Here is a 22,382-nt window from a genome sequence, read left to right on the forward strand (position 1 = left end):
AATTACTGTCACAATAATAAGGAAGACAATTGTATATCAATAATAAATATGTATTTAATTGTTAATTAAAAGTTCATATTTGTTTATATCTAATATAAACAAAGAATTCCCAGTCCAATTTACATTCAGAATACAGTATCTAGAACTTGGAAAGTGAGTTTTTGCTGAATTACCTGATTTATTTTATAATTCAAAGGAAAACATCTAAAACATGTAGCCATAATTCATAATGAAATTTCACACAGAGTAACTAAATGGTTCCTAAGACTAGCATTCCTTTGCCCAGCTCTTTCATTTCAAAGAAGAGATACTCCTGGTGTCCCCTGCCTGTGTTTTCAGACAGTTGAGTCAGATTACTCTGTGCACTCTCTCTCACTCACTCACTCACTCTCTCTCTCTCTCTCTCTCTCTCTCTCTCTCTCTCTCTCTCTCTCTCTCTCTCTCTCTCTCTCTCTCTCTCTCTCTCTCAACGTCCTGAACAAACCTCTGGCAGGTGGGTGTACGTTGTTCTAACACCAATGAAAGGCTGTCCCAGTCTTAATTTGTTTTTGTTTTTTTGTTTTTTTTTGCCATTTCAAAGAATTATAAATAACTAGAGTGACCAAGGTGTGTTTGGTCAAAGGATAAGCCATAAAGATTTATTAGAAGCTGAGAAGAAACATACGAGATGACAGTTTGAGTAGGCGCTAAATATGTACTTTGAAGCATTAGCTGTCAAAGATGTACTTCCCAGCATTAACACAAAATGTTAAACAACAGAAAACGAGAGGGTGAAGCCCCACAGATGATCTCCAGAGATGTATACATGTACACAGAGATAAATCAGAGGAGGAAATAATTGTGCTTTCACCTTCAGCCCACCGGCTCATTTGTCATTCATCATATGATGTTTGAACAGAGGAAAAAAGGGTTGTCCGCGGGAAAGTAATCGGATAGCGTGCAGCGGCATATCATGCCCATCAGAGCCAGGGCATGGTCCTCTCTCTGATCCATGCCAATCACACACAGCATATGGACTGTATGCTATAGCACAAACATGGATGGCAGAGAGACAGAGAGATAAATGCTTACTCAAAGAGGTGACAGTAAAAAGCAGCATTATTTAGCGCTTTTATAGTAGCTTACAGGGAATATAGCCATTGAAGAGACCATATTTTATTTTTAATCAAATATTTTATAGCTGCACATCATTTGTTGATCATCACACTTATTGCGTGTTGCAATACTAATGAGCATTCCAACCAATTAAAGACATTCATATATATGTATGCAGAGGTAGTAAAAACTGCAGGCATCATTCCCAAGCTTTCCAAGAAAGAGAATGTTTCCGAGGTCGTTCATCAGCAGTGCAAGCACAAGCATTTTTGCCTACACAGTTGAAGGACCTCTGTCTGAAATGTTGTTTCTCCGAAACCTTGTATACTGCACTGCGATTTTTACTAAGTCTGTGTATCTCTACACTGCTTATCATTGGTCAGTTTCTATTGCTGACTGGACATTATTTGGGTGGGGAACCATGTGGTGTTGGTATGAGTACATCAGACACACAGCAGTGCTTCTGAAACTCCACTGCTGGGTTGGGAGTGGTCTGCTCAGAAACCAGAAACTGATGAAGAGGATGAAGGAGAGTTAACGCAAGCTGTGCATGGACTACAGCCTTTAACAAAATGATGTTCCTAATACAGTGGGTAGCTTCAGTAGATTAAATAGCTATGCAAAGATGATTGGTCAAGTTATGTGTTACTCACACTATATCATATTTAGTGTATTATGCTGCTCGGCATGATACTCCTTTTGGATTGATCTGTTTTCTGAATGCACTACTTCTGCCCACTGTGTTACTTCTCTCCCTTACTAGTGGATGCACAGTCATGTGGTCTTTTAGGGGCATGTAAAGGATTTGTCTGATAGTGATGAAGATGTTGACCTAAGTATACACAGTATGTAGTATGTCAACATTATCTGTTATTTGTGTGTACCCAAATACATATAGCAATGGGAATTAATAATTGATCATAAGTTGTTGGAGCTGAATAATCACTGAGATAATTTTACACATTTAACATCACAGGAATAAACTGAGAGGATATCTGCAGCAGATATATATACACACAAACAGAGATAGTGTGTGTGAGGGGGTATGAATGCCAGAGAGTTCCATGTGAACTCTACTGCCTTTAGGTCATTCATTATTTCATTATTTAATCAATGTTTTGTTGGTACAGTTAAAAAAATCCAGGCCTTTCAGTCTCTTTTGTTCTATGAAAGGCCAACCTGCAATTAAGGTTTGCTGTTTTTTTAAGACAATGTTTCCCATCATTTATAATAGTGCATATCACAGCCCAGCTGATGGTGATGAACATGTTTCGAATATCAGTAATGTCACATTTTTAAAAGGATTTAAAGGATCAGAATGTTTAAGGCTTAAACAACTGCCCAGTCAGTTACCCCGGTGCAGGTGTAGATGATTGGAAAGATATTCAGTACTTAAGCGATTGATGAGGATGTGCTCTGCACAATTGTAAATACAGATATACTATTTTTCTGGTTTTGAATCTTTTTTGTGTGTCTGGCTATCCTTCTGAAATGTCACAGCTGCTAATGTGATTATCACAGTACCATTGAGCTGCACTGTTTATCTTTGTCCAGCACCTTGGTGGAAAGCACACAGAGAGCAAGAGAGGGATTACTGCTCAGGCAAGCCTGGGTGTGACTGAGTTTGCTGACACTTGTAGTGAAGATGATGTTAATGTTCCATTTATCTACTCCCTTAATCTTGGAGTGTAAATGAGAGAAGCTGTGAACTACACTGAGAAGTAACTATCCATAGGATGTTATATCACACTTTTATATAAGAAGAAGACCTAAATGTTAGAATGCAATCTGAGAACTGAATGCGTTGGTTATCATTATTTTTCCTCTTGCATTTCTGATGTTCCTTTGCTCATGTAAGTACAGAAAAGAGAACTTCATTCTGTAGCCACTGCCACAGTGGTACAGAAAAAGCCTGAGGCAGTACTGAGAGTTGAGTATTGAGAATACCCTATTTACAGAATGATGGTGGACTTTGTGAAGTGCAAACGTAACCACTTTCATTGGTCATTTCAGCAACACCACAAAGAATGTTTGGAAATGGCAGAACATTCTACAATGTTTAACATAGAAAAATCTTAACATGGCTTAATGTACTAAAATGATGAATTAAGTACTGAATTTTCCCCTGGATATGTTTTAGTTGTTTTAGTACATTAAGTCGAGTGTTTCCTTATAAAGGATTTCAATGGAGAAAAAAAATGCTGAGCAGATTTTACCAGTGAATATATATGGTTTTTGACATTTTGAATCTTAGCTTGGCCATTGGTCTCGAGTTAATGGAGTTTTTCCCATTCCAGCAGATAGAAGCCAGGTCTTCTATAACTGAAAATAATTGTCCAGTTTACAAAGTGGCCACCCGGACCCAGAATTGAACTGATGTATTTGCATGTGGACCTCATTTGAGCATCAGTGTTCAAATGTGCCTACTTAAATCATCTCTGGTTATTATCTGGTTAATCTTCGGAATTACCATCAATTCCTTACAAATTATAATAACCTTCGAGCCAAATTGTGTGATCATTTATGCTGTTAAGATGTAAACTGAATGGAAACAGACAACCATCTTAATTAACACTACTATACCATGTAATTCTATTATCTGCGGCAGGATGTTTGTGGAAAGTGTACAATGATTGACATGTGGAAAGGGTGCGATACTGGTGACTGTGCAACAGGGAGAGGCACGTAGGTGAATAATGCAGCTATAAACGTTTGATTTGGGTCCAAGCACTGAAGCTGCTTTTGAATGTGGGGTGAGGGCATTGCATTAGTGCTCTCATGCACAAGCTGCCACTACTACACCTGAATAGTACACTGGTGCAAAGCCCACCCAATTTGTTATGACAAATTCTTTCCTGTTTTACTTAATCTTGCTTTATTCCTGGTCTGTCTTTATTTTTTAATCACCTTCAACTTCATCATATTCACCTTAATTGTATGTTTAAATAAATATTTACATAACTATTTTGGTTATATGCCTTTTTCAGTCAAGTGAAAGTGTAAACCTAAAGAGATAACACATAGTAATATCTCTATATTATCATTATCACAGGAATCACAAATATAGATTAACACCAGAAAGACATAAATAAGAGACCATAAGTGAGGCTTGTCAGATTTATTAAGGCTATGACAGAACTCTGGAATACTATAGGACTGCTGCTGTAGGCCCAATACGACACGTTTTCCCAGAAATAAACAAAACTACTGCACTGATACAAAAAAACACCACAAATACAGAAACATGGCCAGAGTTCCGCTTTATCACAGGAATATGGCATACGCCTACGCTAGGTTACAACACCAAACTGGCGAAAGGAAGGGCTCTAAAAAACGACAGATCCCACGCAGCTAATATTGTGTTGAACTCTTCATCTTGTTTATCAAGACTTTATTTTTGTGAACTAAATAAAGTGAATGAACTAATATTTTTAGAAAACGTCGAGCTATCATAATTAATTTCCTATGGAAGATTGGTTCTGCTCATTGTTTGATGTGACCAGACTTTCTGGGAGCAGAGTAAATGCTTACACATACAAAAAACCACAAATACATAAAACAAGCGATTCCTCTAACTTCTTTGTGTTTGGACATCGGGAGAGAAGCCACACACATACACGGGGAGAGCATGGACACTGCACTCAGACAGAAACGCGAAGCCGCTTTCATAGTGTGGAGGGTCTAACGCGCTAACCGCCAGGCCACCGTACTACACCTGCCGCACACCTACAGCGCTCCAGGGTTACTGTTGCTAAGATACGCTTCGAACAAACGCACACAGAGGGCTTCGCTTGTATGAAAGCGCACAGAAGAGTAACTTGGCGCTAGATAGCTGGAGTTTCTTTCACAAGAAGGAAACTGTTACAAAGTTTATTTTCCTAATGGGCTGCGTTGCTCACACTTTCTGGTTGCTGATCTAACGTCCCCAAAACATTGGCGCCGGCAGAAGCAGCTAGCTAACGCTAACGCTATCTAGCCAGCCTAGTTAGCTAGCTAGCTAACCTAAGTAACTGAGGTAGCTCTGCGTCTTCTGTCTGCTTTTTAAGACAGCGGTTGTACTGCTCGATGGATCTTCAAATCCGTCAATATTTAATAAAAGCAGGAGACAACAACGGTAACGTTAGCTACTATCATCTGTACAGTAACGTAATTCAAACATAACTGTCTTAATCGTGATTTATTCCTATCTAGCTGACGTTAACTTACCTTAAGGTCTTGAGGGCTATAGCTAGCTAGCTCCTGTGCCTGAGTATGGTGACTGTATGGTAACTTTAAAAAAGCCCACTTTAAACTTTAACCTAACTAACTCTGCGGTAATGCGTAATGTCTTACAGACCCTGTAGCGCTGAGGAAGGCGTATGACACAGTTAAAAATGTCACCTCAGGAAAGACGGCGTCAGATAACAAGTATTTTCTTCCTGAGCTTTATGTATTGTGTGCTGAGCAAGCTCTTCAGGTAAATAGTCTTCATGTTATCTTGATAGGATACCATAAATTGAATGTTATGTCGGTACACATAAAATCTGAAACACCTTAAAAGTCATTTTAAAATGAATAACTTAAATTGTTATTGTGCCGGTTATGGTTCGGACATGTTAACATAAAATGCATATTTATATCAGGTTGTACCATAACAAATTAAGGCTTTGGGAACTTACTTCTAATGCTAACTAAAAAGACTCAGAGCGTTCATTTGAGCTCTTTTGCGTTACTATGTGTACAATTACTTGCCGAGTATTACCATAATCAGGGTGGAAGAGTTTAAAATAAAAGAGTTTCCTGAAAAACAGTTACATGAACAGTGTGAAGAATACAGGCATTCACAAATTTGTGACAATTCATTTTTTTGTGATTTTTTTTAGTCTATACCTTGTGGTTTTCCTGTCACTAAGGGCACCATTCACTTTCCTCCAGCATGACATTACTGTAAATAACAGTCATCCATTTTACAGTGAATGTTTCTTCAAGCCTATAATTGCAGACAGCAAAAGCCATTGACACTACAGTTGTATTGAGTTTCAAAGATGTGGACAAAAAATTAAATAGTACAATTTGTAATATATGAATAGGCTAAACATTCATCACCCTGCATATTTGAGATCAAAGGTTCACAGTTGAAAGTGATATAAGAAATATCCATGGAACCTTTATGTTGTACTTGTGTTATGTTGTTTATATATGCAAAAAAACATGCATTTTGACATTTCAGTTGCATGAAGCAAGGATCACACTCTTTTGGAAAGATGGTTTTTTTTCTTATTTCACACACTGAGGCTACATTTGTTGGTACAAACACTGCTAAGACATTGAATTAAGTTCCACAAGATGTATGCAATACCTCAGTCTGCAATAGTGAGGGATTAAATGGAAGAGAGGATGGGGCTTTCCAGCCCCACTGCAATAACGCAGTGCTCCCTCCCAGCTACAGAGTGACAGTAGAATCAGGCTGTGCTTCAGAGACATAACACAGCCACAGATCATTTGTTGTAGTCCTTTTTTAGATTGCCATGACTCTTTGATATGCTGTGATTTTACTAGACCCACTGCTTATCTGTGGCCACAGCTAAATGTACTGTAATATTAGAAGGAGCCCACAGTGAGCTTCTGTGTGCTATAAAAGAGAACAAAAATGAAATAGATCACATATATCATGTCTTTCTTTGGATGTTTTTAATAAAAAAAATGGAATTAATATTACATTTGGGAATATACATTTTTAAAATCAGAGATTACATGGCCCTTACATTTTTTTCAGTATGGGCTGGTATTCTGGTTATTTATGGTAAGGAAATTGTGTAATTGCATTGTGACAAATCTGTTGGGGAGGAGTTGTGCTTGATTCATGTGTTGTTCTTGATTCATGGGTTGTGGACTGAACAGCCCTAAATCTGAAGCCAAGTTGCATAAGAGATAAACATCCTCTAGCTCCCTGAGGAACTATGGGTCACACTGGAAATTTATATCTGTCTAATACTGAGAACTGTTACTTAATGTGTGTATGGCTTATCTTAGCAAGTCTGAAAGTGCCACTACTGCTTTTAAATGGCTTATTTAAATGTTAAAATACTGCTTCTGTATTTGCTACACAACGCAAGCCTTGTTTGATAGGAGATGCATATAGTGCACCTGCAGTTTGTACATACAGTCTTCCTACTTCAGTGATGTGTGCTGGCAGTGTTCAAATGAACAGGAAAGAGTCAGTACAGGATCTCTGGTCCTTTACTGTAATGACACAAACACGAGCGTGTCAACTGTGTGTGTGTGTGTGTGTGTGTCTGTGTGTGTGTGTCTGTGTGTGTGTGTGTGTGTGTGTGTGTGTGTGTGTGTGTGTGTGTGTGTGTGTGTGTGTGTATTAGTCTCTCCTCTAGTTCTGTTAGAAAAAGCTTCTTCTTTTTTTTTTAATTCGGAACTCTTAAGTTACTCTAAGTTACAATGCAATTGCTAACTTAACACAAAATTGTCCCATTGTGCAGGCTAAGTAACCTAAGTAGTCTAACAGAAAAATACCAAATATGATCATAAATGATCAAGCATTAGAAACAGAATATTAAAATATTCAAAAACCCATATTACATTATTTTAATCAATATAAGATATAGAAAATCACATCAAATCACAATAACAATTCAAAATGATCTGCACTAACGTAATGTTACCATAGCAGCCACAACAGCTTTTACACATAGGCTAAAACTTTTCATTCAATGGATTAAGAAACTAACAATTTCAAAAGAAAAATAAACATAATATACCCATATCTTTTTTGACATACAAACATTAACATCAACTGTGTGTGTCTGTGACAGGCTTGGCTCCCCTGGTAGAGTTAATATAGTTAACTAACAAAAGAAAGTTCACAGGTACATCAGAGTTATCTAAGCAGCAAACTACAATTAGTCTATCCCTTCCCAAAACAAAACGCATTACAATTTACACAGCAGATATAGTGTAGAACAAAATACAATTAGATCAAGTTCTAATCACATATGTTACACTTTTATAAATATTTATTAAGTGGAATTTGGCTCAACACAATCTACCTCTAGTTCTGTCACATGCGCATACATAACTGCCCACACACACAAATGGCATTTTACAGGTAGGAGATACAGACATAAAATTAGGGATATATTCATAAGTTTATATTAACCTGTTACATTATGGATAACATAATGTGAGGGATTTATGTGAAGACAATTTATTGTAACCTGCAGTCAGGAGGTGGTTGAAATATTCATCATCTGGGCTTGTGTGTTTTAGTGTGTTTGTCTGTGTTTTCAGATGGGCTGTAAGGAGATCACAGAGGACTGCCTAACGATGTACTTGGAGAGCAAGCCCCCAACTAATCAGTTCCTGTGCCGTGCATATCTCTGTCAGGCTCAGCTGAAGTCACCACAAACTGTGGTGAGTTGCCCCATTGACTGCATTTCTAGTGACTTCTGAATAACAATATTAGAGGTAGACAGGGACACATTTTCTATTCTCTTGTGAATCAACAGAGGCAGCATTGCACTTTTTCTAGTGTTTCTCTGTCTGTGTTCTGTTTCCAGGATGATCTGGATAAGGCTGTGATGTACTATCTCAAGGCTATAGAGGTTTCCAAAGACAAGCCTGGGTAGGCTTTGCACTTATCAGAAAAGTGCTGTAATATTTTCCCATCTCCTGTTCTAACTAAAGTCAGTGAAGTTTTGACATGATAGATAATGATTAATAAGTCATTGAAGTGGTGCCGCTGCTCTTATAATATCTAACAAAAATATTACTTTGTCTGTTTGAGTACTAAAGCAACAATTAAAATGGGCTAGACATATTTTAAGAATAAGCATTATATTAGCACGCTTGAATAAGTAGACAGCTTGATTTAACTAAGAAATTGAAACTAAGAAGTTCAAAGTCCTAAGAAGTCCAAATATGGGAATTTTCTTATAAATCCTTTATATGTTACTAATATTACTATGTATACATGGTAGTATATCCATATCTGATGTATTTGGATGTACTATACCGTGAAACTGGAAAATTGCAATTTGAGGAAACTTTTACATCTTTGTCCCAAGTCATTAGATCCTAGATACTCTGAACTTATCATTATCATTAATGGTGGATTGTCACACCTTCCCCTGTAATATGGAACCTTGGTGTAAACTTTGACCCATGTCCTACTTACATTATGGTACTCACCAAAACTGCTTTCTTTCACCTCCATAATATAGCTTGCCTTCACCCTCTGAGTAATACAGATATTGAAACTTTGGTCCATGCTTTTATTATGAAACAGTTCAGTTAGTGTAACTCAATTTTCTAGGTAATACCTCATGAAATCTTCAATACATGCAAATATTAGCCACAAGAGTTCACATGCCAAACAGCTTACATACAATTTTCAGTATCTTTCCACAGTCATTACAATATTCTGCATATGACTTTAAAACTTTACTTGGCCATGCTTCCTTCCTCCTCTGTCTCTCCAGGCATCTTATTCCTACCCTGGGTTTGAGAAAAGTTGTTACTATGTGACAAGTGACAACTGATAATTGCAGTAGTCACTAAAGCACTGTTTAACTCGAACTAATGGAGGCTTACAATTATGGACTTACATTTTTGACTTTTTGACTTTTCTGACAGCCCTAATTGGAAATAGAATTTTTAAAAATCATTATATCATTAATAAAACAATTGGTCATGCTCTTATTACACACATATACCAGATACTAAGTTCACTTTAGGACAGCTTACTGTAGCTTAGTGCTACAAAGAAATACAGCCATTTTTAGAGTCAGTTTTAAAAATATTTTAAAAACAGTTTAAAAAAGATCATGAAGAATAACACATTATATTAGATCTGCACACAGTTCAAGGCTATGATAGATGATTTGCGGTATGAACCTTTAGTAGGTCAATGATGGATAGCTAATCACTACATCAACGAAAGTTCATAGAAACTGCCAAGGCAAAAACGTATTCAGTATGGTGAATGAAAATGTGTGTGTGGCTCCCTGCTGGATAAATTAGCTCTTAAATAGAGTCTTCAGCCCCTTTTTGATTTGGTAATTTCCCTTTGCACCCACATCACAGTAATTGCTTTATTTCAAATGGAGACTAAGCACCATGCTATTCCCCTAGTGGCTCATTGTGTGGCTGTTACTATATGTTAATTTGTTGTGAAATAGATTATATGGTCAGCATATGGTAAAAACAGAAACATATTTTTAAAAAGTCAAAAAGCTTCTCTCAACAATAACATAACAGAATAAGTAAAGTGGGTCAGTATCCCAAAAGCCCTACTGTGTTAACATCATTTTAACTTCAAATAGTGTTCAAAATAATGTTTTCTCTGCTGTCTTTTGTCAAAACACGCCTTCAATATATTGTTTCCATCCCTGTCTTGCCATATTTCTCATCTACCTGCACAATTATCACAATTATCCATCTAGCTGAAATCTGTCTTATGAAGCTTCTCATACATAGGGCCTCGAGCTCAATCTCAATGAACACCTTTGGGAGGAATTATTACATTGTGAGCCATGCCTTCAATTCAAAATGTTGCCTCTCCAGAACAGCGATGGCCATAAAAGGGTTTTATTAATGTCTGTGGTTTGGTAATAAAGCGCCCAACAAGCTCTTATAGGTGTGATGGTCAGGTGTACTTGCAAATACCATTTATCACATTAGTGGACAGGTAGAGCAAGCTTATAGGTTCAGTAGTTCTCAGGAAGCACCCATACTTTCCTACTGATGATTTATATTTTTATATATATATATACATATGTCTCCCTATCAAAGAATAAATATTTGGAAAATATTATGAATGTATCAGTCCATCTCTCGCTTAGTTTCTGTCACTGTCTGCTGTCCCTTGCTCATTATCTCTTTCTCTTGCTCTCTCTCTCTTGCAGGTACCATTTCCTCGTCTTCAACGCATCACTCCTGTATTTCCAGAGTGTGCGTGCATTCCTGCGGCCAGGCTGGCGTCGGCACCTGGTCTCCTCTCTCACAGAGGTGCTCAGGGCTCTGGAGGTGGTGCAGGAGTCTGATTATGCTTGGCGCAGTGAACTCATGCTGTGCGTGCTTCTAAACCGCAGTTTCATTCTGAACATGTTCACAGAGGTTATGCAGAGGGTTAACACTGTATTGTGTAAATGCATTAAAAAATACTGGGATAGACTGCTGGAGTGGGCTGATAAGCCTCTGTAATTGTAGTTATAGATATTATGTAGATGTGGTTGTTATAGTCAGTTTCCAGCTGTGCATGTAACAAGCCTCCTCAGCCTCCTCCTGCTTTTATGTTCAGACTCCTTGTTGAGTGCCTGTTGGATGCAGGGAAAGAGAAGGAGGCTGCAGCTTATGCCAAGGTCACTTCTGATTTTATAGAACAGCACAAACCTGAGCTGCATCCTCGTATTTTCTCCACACAGGTAGTCATCACTCCTCCTTCCCTCTCTCCAGTCACACTATTTATTACATTTTTCTTGGACAGCTGAGCCCCCCTCCTCACTCTCACAGTCTTGGCAGCACATTTTTCAGCAGAAGCCTTTTTTTTTGTTTGTTTGCTTGTTTTCCAAAGTGTCACTTTCCTGTTCCAAGCTTTCTAATTGCCATTATGTGATGTTCTGACCGATACAATTCACAGGTGCGACATGACCTTATAGATGTCTCCAAAACACTAAAGAAAGCAAGTCCCAAACTGCGTGCCATCTACAAAATACAGAAGCTTAAGCAGTAAGTAAATTCTTTCATTTGTTTTCAATAATGTTTTTATTTTATCTCTGTAATGTATAACCTTTTTTATGTAGGTATACTTGTGTGAAGTAGGTATGCACTTGGTGCTCCTATAGCTCACCTGATAGGTCAGCTACAGCAAGGTGTGGCCCAAGGGCATGGGGTGGATTTATGAATGAGCACATAACTGTCACACTGATAAATGTCATTCTGGAGAAAAGCATCTGCAAAATATGTTAAATTATTAATATCAGCTACAAATAGTTAACTGTCAGTTTGCAAGGACTTTCTCTGATGTTCTTTATATCATTTATTTGTCTTTCTTTTATAATTCCCCCAAGTCAGCGCTGATGTTTTTATATTTGACATCAAAAGCCGTAGCTGTGTTGACTTAACTGTTGAAGCCGTGGTGGGATTTTTTTCTCAAGGTCTGTAAATAAGTGGCTGAGAAACAAAGCTCCTTCTCTCACCCTTCATAAGAAAGCCCTTGTGGGGCAGGAATGCATGCTATCCAAACATAAATTTGCCAAGCAGAGCAAGTTAAACCCTTAGTTATTCTTCATGAAATTATAAAGTTTGACATAACTTCCAAGTTTTTCAGCACTTGAGGCTTATTGCCCAGGACTATGTCTTCTGCATTTTTCATACAGGCCCAGGAGTGGATTTTCTTTGTGCATGTCCACACAGCGAATGCATTCTCTCAGGTGGCCAGAATGGGCTGAAAGTGTTTGTCTGCTTGTAGTGTATCCAGCTCTACTGGAAGCAGGAGAGAGACTGCTGAGTTGAAGGAGATTGTCCCCTTGCTGACTCAGTCATCCCAGTCAACTGCATCTCACACGTCTAGTCCTGGTCTGGATGATGGGTCTCCCATGCCATTAGCTGACAGGTGGGTCAGCTATATTGTGAGTGAATGTTCATATTTTTGGACACTTACACATTCAGCTGCACTTTTAAATACACTATCACTAGAGGGAAATGAACTATTCTGAAGCTACCATCTGCTTAGACAGAGCTTGTTTCTAAATATCATATAGACACCCAAATTCCAGTGTTGAATAGCTAATGTGTTTCGACAGGACTGACCTTCTGCTGGAGCTGGCATTCCTCTCTCTACAGCTAAAAGACCACAGCACAGCAGCAGACTGCTTACGGGAGCTAGAGGCCACTGACAGCGCTGTGAGTGGACTGACTGACTATCAGGCTTTGTTCACTGCTCTGCAAAGCTACTGCCTGGGTGTCCATTTGGTGAGGTAGTGCTCATGCCTCTGCTTGTGTTCTCTTCTCCATGCAGACTGCAGGACAGCGCATTATGATTGAGTGTGTTGAGTGTGAGCTAGCCCGTAACAAACAAAAACACAGGGCTGAGGATTACACCAAAATCAGTGTGGAGGTACTCACTTGTGCTTGCTTGATTTTCTGTAGTGAAGGAGACAGTGTGCTTGTAAATCCTCCAGCAGAGGGAAACATCTGAGATGCTGAAAATGTTCTTGCATGATGTAATGTCTTCATAGTACCTAGGTTTGGACATCACAGTCGTTCTCCAATTGGCTGTATGTACTATGCTCAGTTGAGTGTACTGTGCTTAATGGAGTGTGTCTGTATTCAGGCTCAGCTAGCAGCAGTAGGCCGACTGGATGCTTTGCTCCAGAGGGCAGTGAAAGAGGGAGACGGTCAGGTGATACAGTGTGTGTGTGCTGCTCTGTGGAACAGCTGTCTTCCTCTGCTCCAGCCCAACCTCCGGCGGAGCATCAAAAGAGCACTGCTTACACTTGCACATGCGCTGGAGGCCATCAACAGGTGCGTGTGTGTGATTCGAACTTGATTTGTGTGTAATTTGTGCATTCATGTGTGTGTGTGTGTGTGTGTGTGTGTGTGTGTGTTGCTGAAGTCTAAGAAAGAACTATTGCTCAGAGTATTTTTGTAAGCTTACATTTTTTTTTCTGCAAGTTTTTAATTCAGTGCCATTAAAATGTGCGCGAGTTGTTGCATGCAAAATAGTTTAAAAGTCAGAGATTATATTTCATTAGTGATTTTTCATTAGTGCCTAGCAAAGCAATTCCAAAGTAAAGAAGTTGCATAGCGAAGTTGCCTAGCAAGGCAACTCCAGAGTAAAGAAATATTTAACATTTAGACAGTTCTACTTTGTGTATGTGTGTGTGTGTGTGTGTGGACACGTGTATAGCATGCTGCTGGGTGTGCGGTGCCCCGTGCACGCTGAGCTGGCTGGGATCGAGGAGGAAGAGGAGAGGTTGGAGCCTGCACTAAGACACCTTCACAAAGCACTGGCACTAGATGAGAGAGCCCAGCACCAGCAGCGCCTGTCTTTCTCCCTGCACCTCCTACAGCTGCGCGCCAGCCTCCATGGGGCCCCCGCACGCCAGGAGGACCAGGCTGCCAGGCTCATTGAGCAGGTCTCGCCACCTGCTCGCGCCAGTAGTTTAGCTTGCCATTCATCTGTCGTGATGTCCTTCCAACCTGTGTTTGGACTGTAGTACAGAGCGGTACCAACACTGCTAAAATCAAAGGGCCTTTTTAGAGCTTTTTATCCAAAATCTGCTTTGCAGGCAAAAGAGGGGAGCAGCTATGAACCAGTGAAGAAGTGGCGCCCCATGTTGGTCAGTGCAGGTATTGCTCTGGCACCTGTCACCTTCCAGATGGCTCTGAATGCAGAGCATCCAGCTAAAGGTATTATTTGGTCATGGTCGTCTTCCTCCAATGTCTGTCGATGTTAGTAAACATGTCAAGAATGTTACAGTAGTCATGCTGGACAGATGCTAAAAGCTGATAGGAATCCAGACTTTTGTAGGGCTCCAGTCGTTTCTCCCCTGGCGTTTTCCACATGCCCGCTGCGTGGCAGATGGATGACTCTAGTCTCTGTCTCGTTTGATCTTCTGCTCTCCCGCTCTCCAAGAGCACAACAGCTCTCTGAAATGTATTAACCACAGAAATAGCACTACACATGCTTCGCCTGTATCTGACAGTGATGTAATGCTGTTTGAATGTGTGCTATGGCTGCACAATCGGGATAAAAATAAGAAATTGCAATTACATGGGTATATATTAATGTTAGAACCTTATTTTGACCAAAATTCTTTATGTTTATGTTTGGCGCTTGACTGACCTGATTAAACAAAACACTGAAAAAGCACTCATCAAAAGCACTTATGTACAAGATTGTTCAGGATGTTTACAGAGTCCACTAAAAAGGGATTCATTTTCATATTACACTCTTTTGCTAGATCAGTATAATGCATAATGGCGATAATTTACAAATGATATATTGTACAGCCCTAGTGTATATGTGTATTTGTGTGTATATATCCTCTGTTGGTCAAAGCCTCAAAACGTCAGCCATAACCCACTTTGTTATTCAAGAACCGTGTGTGTGTGTGGGGGGGGGGGGGGGGGGGTAGATGGGTGGGTGGGTGCGTAGGTGTAAGTGTCTAAATATGCGTGTGTGCATGTATGTTTGTGCATGCGTGGGTGTGTGTGTAGAGACATTAATAAATGTCAAATGGTAATGTCAAAATGCTTGTGTTGTAGTCTTAGTGTTGTAGTTTTCAGTGTTTTGTTTGCTGACTCCGTCATCAAGAATTTAGAAGTGTTGAGACATTCAGAGAATGAGTACAGAGTTCGCTGAGACACAGATACTTAATGCTACTTGAGCTCAGCCCATGATTCGGATTAAAATACCAAGGCTGATCTCACTCTCTGCTCACTGTGTCTACCTATGCATGATGTGGAGCATGCATACTATATGTGCTATGCAGCATTCTGCTTACCTTTTTGTTCTTTATGATAATTATCATGTGGCTTGTCCTTTTTGCTGGGTTTGCATGCTGCAAATACTTAAAGCTCTGTCACGGAGGGATGATTACAATTTTGTAACAAATTGGCATTTAACACAAGATATATTGGGATACAGTTGCTGTTAAAGTACTTTGTTGACCCCTGAAAATGAGGTGAAAGTTTTAGTATATTGCGTTTGACGTTTAGTCTCAGGCAGCAGACTCCATGTGGAGGAGCTTGCTGCCAAGGCCCAACACCACTTGGCCTGTGAAGATGAGGTGAAAGGTCACCTGGCCAGCCTGGACAGAGGCACCGATGACAGAGAGAGGTATGGGGTTTCAGGAGATTTTTTGCCCCTGAGAACTCATTGCCCTAGTCCAGCGTGAAACGTGAATCAGATTTGCCTGTGCTCTTGACATGGAACCTCACAAGGCTGCTGCTTATGTTTTCAAGAATGTCAAGTGCGGCAGGAATGTGATATGAACCAGAATCCACTAGGACCTCATTAAGTGGGCCAGATTGGTGGAATAGTTCCCCTTAGAAAACATTAATTTTACATTGTATTCTAAAACTAATTAAAGATGTTTATGTGAGTTCTCCTGTATCACTCCTGAGTGCTAGTGCTAGTGAAAAAGTTTTGTGGGGTTTTTTTGTTTTTTTTGTCTCTGTGGGCAGGATGAGGCTGTGGGCGTCTCTGGTCAAAGTTGCACGGAGACAGGAGGTGTGGGATGTTTGCAGGGCAGCCTGCCGCTTCTGTCTCCTCTACGATGATGGGAGATGGAAAAACAACTGTGAGTGATGTCTGGCAGTGAGGTGAACACTGAATTTCAGGAGTGAAGACTTAGAAAAACAGTAAAGTCGCATGACCATTTTCACATTCATTTGATTAAGTTTTCTATTGGAATCATGTGTATGTTGCACTCCATCACTGGTTAATTTCAAATAGATTTCACCTCAGACATCTAGAATAATATATGCACAATCCCATTATATCACACCCTCCAAGCTTAATTGGTGAATGAATCAATCATGACTTCATGCCTGAAAATCTGCAAGTGCAGGCATTGTGGGAGTATTTGATCAATTTCTTGCTTAGATGAACTGCAGGTTCAAAATGGCAGCTGTATTCTCACAATGCTCCTGCCACATCCAGGAGGACAGGCACTGCCGTGTGTAGAATGTGTGTGTGTGTGTGTGTGTGTGTGTGCGTGTGTGTGTGTGTGTGTGTGTGTGTGTGTGCATGCGTGTGTGTGTGTGTGTGTGTTCTGACCCCAGGTGAGCAGATGTATGAGGGAAGCCCAGTGGAGGGTAACCAGGGTGCTCGAGGACTGGCTCTGCAAGGTGACAGAGAGCTCCTGCGCCTGCTGGCTGAGGTCCACTTCATCACTGCCGAGGTAGAGCAGAGTCAGGCCATACACACACATAGCCAGGCACGATTTCTTTTCCCCGGGATCTATGAGTGACAACCAGTGGCTGTCATGAATAGAGATGGCTGGTAACTTGTTAATAATTGAAAACAATTAGATTCTGTTTGTTTATTTGTTTGTTTGTTTGTTTGTTTATGCTCGTTGAAAAAAGTTTCACAGGTTGAAAACAATTTCTGCACAAAACGGGAGGATGTGGCGATAAGCTCCTAAAAGAGACCTCATCAGCAGTCACATCATTAAATATAAAACAGAAATGAGAAAAAAAGCTCTGATTGAAGAATGCTATCAGACATGAGTTTGTGATGCCATTATTAAGATGCCCTGGGCCTCTGGGTTCTGTTCCATAATGAAGTCTTCAGGGACATTAACTTGGCTTTGAACCAAACAGGCAGGCATGCAAGAGAATTAAGACGAAGACAAAAGTTCTGACTTCTGCAACGTCTGTCTCTAATGCTCATCTTTGATAGCAACCCATCTTTTTGTCCTCGGCCAATATGTTTCCCTTGCTTTTTTTAGAGAGTTCATCTTTTTCAAAAGGCATCTCCTAATTCAATGCGGGTGCCGAGCAGGGAAAGTGCCCGGGCCGTAGCCGCGGTTTCTCATGCGGCCTGCCTCGCTTTGATCCTATAGCTGGGTGTTTGAGGCTGGTGCCAGAGGCTCTCACCCACTTGGCTGACTCTGCCTGTGGTGACTCCCTCAGCTCGTTTCCAGCATGATAGGAGAGGTGGAGGGGAATGTACAGACATCATCCAGCAAGAACTCCAGTGGGACTGCCCAGCCTCCAGAGTGCATCAGTCGTCAGTCGTGAATGTCACTGGAAATTGCTGTTATTAAATGATGCTCTGTAGAAGTTGTTGGAAATCATTGGCCTGCAGACATGACTGCCTACAGACCTTAGTTCCAACCCTAATCTACCAGACATGCTTCAAATAATCAAAGTCCTCAAGACACTGAGAATGACACTTTTCATCAGCTACAATACATGTCTCCCATTTTATTATTACAGTGAAATGGTTGTATTGATCTAATGTATAGCAATTACCCTATTTACCATTTTACTGCTCATTTTGTTTTATCAGACTATACACACAAAGCCCAGTGATTTGTACCTGTTTCTTAGGCAACCATACTTAAACTCCGTTCTGAGGGGGTGGAGCTTAATGGTTCTCCAGTCCCACCTGTTGTGAGAGGAGCATGCCCACCTGAGGTTGATCCCCAGTGGACTGTATACAGGTACATGTCTGGTACCACAGCGAGGGCACTTCACTTCTCACACCATGTGTGAATATCATGCAGTACATTTCTGTTTTATCTTTCTTTCTGATAATAGTGTTCCATGTGTTCCAATAATATTCATAAAGTGAAATTGCATCAAGAGATATTACAGATATTACAGAATATTGACCTAAAGTACTCAAGTAGTGTCTGAGTAACTTATTCTGCCCCAAGTGGGGTGTCCTAGCAGCACCTGGTTTCAAAAAAGTAGTCCTAGTCAAAATATAAACACTACTCAAAAGCATGCATAGAAACATACTGCTGCTAAATCCAAACACATGTTCACTGAAAATATATTTATACTGTATATTTAAAAAATGAATCATCGTTTGCAACCCTGAACTTCACACATACCACTTATTACATAGAAACTCATCTTGTTAAAGTGCTCAGCCTGTTCTGCTTAGCTTTTCACACTCAAGTCAACATGTAAAAACAGGATAATTGAAGAGCTCAGCTCCCCACACTACAGCATGCATGTAATGACTTTCTCAAATTATAAACCACAGGGAACAGTAGTCTCTGACAGCCCTTGGCTCACAGCTTTGTAAACAAAGCACACCAAGCTCCCTTACACCATGACAAAGAAGGCTGTTAATTGTATATTCAACAGCATCAAGTGCCTATTAATGTTCTGCCATTTGCTTACATTAAACAACACATCCCGTCTCCCTTGACAGCCATGAGCTGAGGTAACAGAGGCTAACTGCTCCTTCTCTCTAACCTATAGCAATGTTTCTTTCTTTCTCCCACACACATTCTCTCTCTCACTCACTCACTCGGTCCCTCTCTAGCTCATTACCTCTTCTTCCTTGCCAACAGTGATTGGATCCAAAACATGTCAGCCTATGCTACAGCTAATTTCCTGCGAGGTGCTGAGCTTGGGGCCGAGCTACAGGAGGAGTGGCTGGTGGCTAACGCAGCTGTGTACCTGTGGAACTATAATAGCCACATGCTGGCCACCGGTGGGCAGCGCATTCTCATGCCCACGTTCTGTCGGCTGGTGGAGCTACTCAGACAGACAGGCCATGCTGGGTGAGGTTTGCTAACATCTGATTCAGGGACATGACTTTTGTTGTTCTGTATTTGTGTGTCTCTTGGACTGTGTATGTCTCTCTAGGGAGGTGGTGCTTCTGGTTCTGCTGTGTGATTCTGTGGCTCAGGGTATCATCCAGCCTTGGTGTGCGCCGCCTGGAGGAACCGGTCAGGACTGGCAGCAACAGGCTGACAGGGCAAAGAAAGGTGGAGGGAAGGGCTTGGAGAAATTGTGCTCTACTCATGGCATTCCTCTGGAGGCAGCTGCTGTGCAGGACATCAAGAAGGCATTAGAGGTGAGAGAGGGAGGGTGGGCTGCAGCGGAGAGTGAGGAACATCGAGTAGATCATGTGTCAGAGAGCCTGTCCTTTCTTATTTCTGCAGATGAGAATGCAGTACAACTTTCCTTAGGCTGTTTACCTTCCTAAACCGACCCGCAGCATTCAACACCCGTGCTCACACTTTGAGAGTTACCGGAGAGGACAGGCTGGCTGGCGCTCACCTGGAGAACTCCCCCTAATGAAAACAATGTGTGACCTGAAAATGGCATGAGCTCTTAAGGTCTTGCCTTCCTGACCCAGCTGTGTCAGTTCAGGTCTTACAGGGCTGGAGCAAAGCATGCTGGTACACTTTGGCTGAAGTCAGTGTAGCTGGACACATATACACCTGCTCAGGTGTGTGTGGGACAGGGATGCACAGTTAGGAGAGACCAGGCTTGTGCATGAATTTCTTTCACACTCTGCCCATTCAGCAAAGCAGATGCTGCCCAGAACCCACACAAAACATTTAATTAAATAAGGTTATATTAATTAGATTCTCGTCAGACTGTTAGCTGGGTTAATTAGATCTTAATTTGTTTGGTATGTAAAGAGTAAAGGCAGATCTCCAGGTGGAGCAGTGCCTCCTTCAGCTCCTTAAAGATGAGGAAAGATGCAGTTTACACACAAGAACTTCCCAATGCAGATTCACATGTTATGGCACCAGTTGCTATGCTGTGACAGTAATTTAGCTTTTAAACTTTCTTTCACTTAAATATATAACTGTGCCGGTTCCACTTAAACTGTGCAGATTTAGTGGATCCTCTATGAAAAGATCATTACATTCCTGCACATTTACAGCTTTTTAGCATGGAAATGATTCACTTTTTTCCTGCTTCAGTAGCCATGTCATTTTACTTAAGATGATCTATTAAATTGGCCTCAGCTTTATCCTTTTCCTAAATCCATGCTGAGAGAGTGCAGACTTGATAGTCCAAATGCTGCAAATAAGCTGGAAGTGAGCAGTGAAAATGAGAGCCAGTGAGTCTGAATGTGCTGAGTCTCCCTGCAGGACTGCCAATACCACCTGATGTCACAGCAGGGGTGGACAGAAACAGGCATGAATGAATGGCAGGGACTCAAAGTGATGGATGAATGAAATGAGAATAGTGATGGATAGAGGGATTTATTTTGGGACAGGTGGATGCTGATGTTTTGTCTGGTTTGTAGCTGTGTGATTATGCGCTGCGGCTGTCTAATGGGAACGGGGAGAGGGTGCCCATCATGGTCAGGAAGCAGGTCATTAGCTCATGGGTGCGTACTAAACGCCTGCTGCAGCAGCAGATTGGACCAAAACTCGACACTGATGATCAGGTGAGTGAGAAGACAGTAATGTGTTGTCATTGTAGAGTTATCATAAGTGATGTACTGCATTATTTGGTCAAATTGTGACTTTATAATAAATGGGGCTCAACCTGCGCTTCCACCTCATAAATTACATAATTTAATAATGTCTTCATCAGGTTTGATATGTTTACTTTAGATGTATAGGACTCGTTTGACAGCAACATCCAACTATACTTAACATAATTATGGTTGTAGAAGTTCATGTTATGTTTTAGTATTAAAGGATTTGTATTAAACAAGACAAATTTTTATGTTTATGAATCCTAACAAAGAAAAGTGCAGTGTGGAGGCAGTTGTGCATATGGTGATTATAATGATACCAAATTAGCCAGACACTTGCAGATTAAAGTTGAGGCAGGCTTATTCTCAGAAGGGCAATAAAAAATGGTCAAGGCAATAGTCCAAACCAACACAAACAAATTACCAAGCCAAGGGAACATCAAGATTGCAGTGAGAGGACAGTCTGAGTCAGAAACCAGCAGCAAACAAAGCAGGCAGACAAGTCCAAAAGGGGTAAGGCAGAGGCAAAAACCATGGAATAACAATGCAGGGTCAATACAAAAACAGGCAGTGGACAGAAACACTCTGGAAGTAGTGACATTCCTTCACAAAGACTAAAACAAATAGACAGGCTTAAATAGGCAGGTGTAAACAGTAATCCGGTGATGAGGAACGGACTGTGTGTGTGTGTTTGTATGTGTGTGTGATGATGATCATTCTCCTTGTCTGTACTCAGGATTCTGGGAGTTGTAGTGTTGTAAATGAGTACTAGGACTAGGGGCGAAGGAGTGTGTGACCATGATCCAGTAAGTGTCTGTGTGCCGTTCCTCAGAGTCAAAACAAGGCAGTGGCCGCCATGTCCCGTGTGCTGGTTGGAGTGGAGATGGTGTTGTGTAATAGCAGCCCCATGCTGTTGGAGTTCACTGTACCCAGTCTTGCTACGGTATGAGCTACTGGGATTTATTAAAGAGGGTCAGTTTGGCTGCCATTACTGTAGTTATTTCATCTAATATATTTCACCAAGTGTGGTTCTTGTTTTTCGAGTTATCAGGTTGTTTAATGGGCTAACTGTACAGTACAGTACAGTAACACTGCACACAATAGCTTTGCCATTCTAATGCTCTTTGTTTTTTGCTGTCTTCATTTCTAAACTTTCCCTCTGTCTCTGTAACAGCTGGTGCGAATGGCGTCAGACTGTAAGTGGCCTGATCCGGTAGCGGCGCTATATGTGTGGTCTCAGCTTGCCCACTTTGCCCACCAGATCCCGGATCATGACCTCATCATGACCTGTACCCAGAATGCACTGCAGCTAGAGCATGCTGCCATTCATAGCGCAAAGGTCACAGTGTGTACGCTGTACGTGCTTTCACAGCAATGT

At 40.8% G+C, this 22,382-nt stretch overlaps 1 protein-coding gene across 8 annotated transcripts in view; it reads left to right on the forward strand.

Moving 5' to 3' along the window:
• The first annotated feature begins 4,663 nt into the window (after positions 1 to 4,663).
• Positions 4,664 to 22,382, forward strand: part of cfap46 (cilia and flagella associated protein 46) — a 46,834-nt gene continuing 29,115 nt past the window's right edge. For 2 of the 8 annotated variants that reach the window (XR_014126560.1, XM_081724795.1), the window contains exons 1-22: positions 4,664 to 5,209; positions 5,430 to 5,551; positions 8,356 to 8,499; positions 8,646 to 8,710; positions 10,992 to 11,156; positions 11,387 to 11,510; positions 11,726 to 11,814; positions 12,557 to 12,700; positions 12,891 to 12,990; positions 13,106 to 13,204; positions 13,421 to 13,611; positions 13,997 to 14,225; positions 14,379 to 14,499; positions 15,811 to 15,931; positions 16,279 to 16,394; positions 16,879 to 16,997; positions 18,151 to 18,263; positions 19,128 to 19,340; positions 19,426 to 19,636; positions 20,828 to 20,971; positions 21,837 to 21,947; positions 22,179 to 22,360. Coding sequence is in view for 6 of the 8 variants with exons in the window: in XM_081724795.1 (XP_081580921.1) it covers positions 5,161 to 5,209; positions 5,430 to 5,551; positions 8,356 to 8,499; positions 8,646 to 8,710; positions 10,992 to 11,156; positions 11,387 to 11,510; positions 11,726 to 11,814; positions 12,557 to 12,700; positions 12,891 to 12,990; positions 13,106 to 13,204; positions 13,421 to 13,611; positions 13,997 to 14,225; positions 14,379 to 14,499; positions 15,811 to 15,931; positions 16,279 to 16,394; positions 16,879 to 16,997; positions 18,151 to 18,263; positions 19,128 to 19,340; positions 19,426 to 19,636; positions 20,828 to 20,971; positions 21,837 to 21,947; positions 22,179 to 22,360 (2,972 nt within the window). In the remaining 2 variants the exon portion in view is untranslated. The remainder of the gene's footprint in view (positions 5,210 to 5,429; positions 5,552 to 8,355; positions 8,500 to 8,645; positions 8,711 to 10,991; positions 11,157 to 11,386; positions 11,511 to 11,725; positions 11,815 to 12,556; positions 12,701 to 12,890; positions 12,991 to 13,105; positions 13,205 to 13,420; positions 13,612 to 13,996; positions 14,226 to 14,378; positions 14,500 to 15,810; positions 15,932 to 16,278; positions 16,395 to 16,878; positions 16,998 to 18,150; positions 18,264 to 19,127; positions 19,341 to 19,425; positions 19,637 to 20,827; positions 20,972 to 21,836; positions 21,948 to 22,178; positions 22,361 to 22,382) is intronic. The other 6 variants (XR_014126561.1, XM_081724794.1, XM_081724792.1 and 3 more) reach the window with 6 other exon arrangements.

The sequence above is a fragment of the Electrophorus electricus genome, chromosome 12, assembly GCF_041902795.1.
Source record: "Electrophorus electricus isolate QZ-2024a chromosome 12, ASM4190279v1, whole genome shotgun sequence".
In the NCBI taxonomy this organism is placed as follows: domain Eukaryota; kingdom Metazoa; phylum Chordata; class Actinopteri; order Gymnotiformes; family Gymnotidae; genus Electrophorus; species Electrophorus electricus.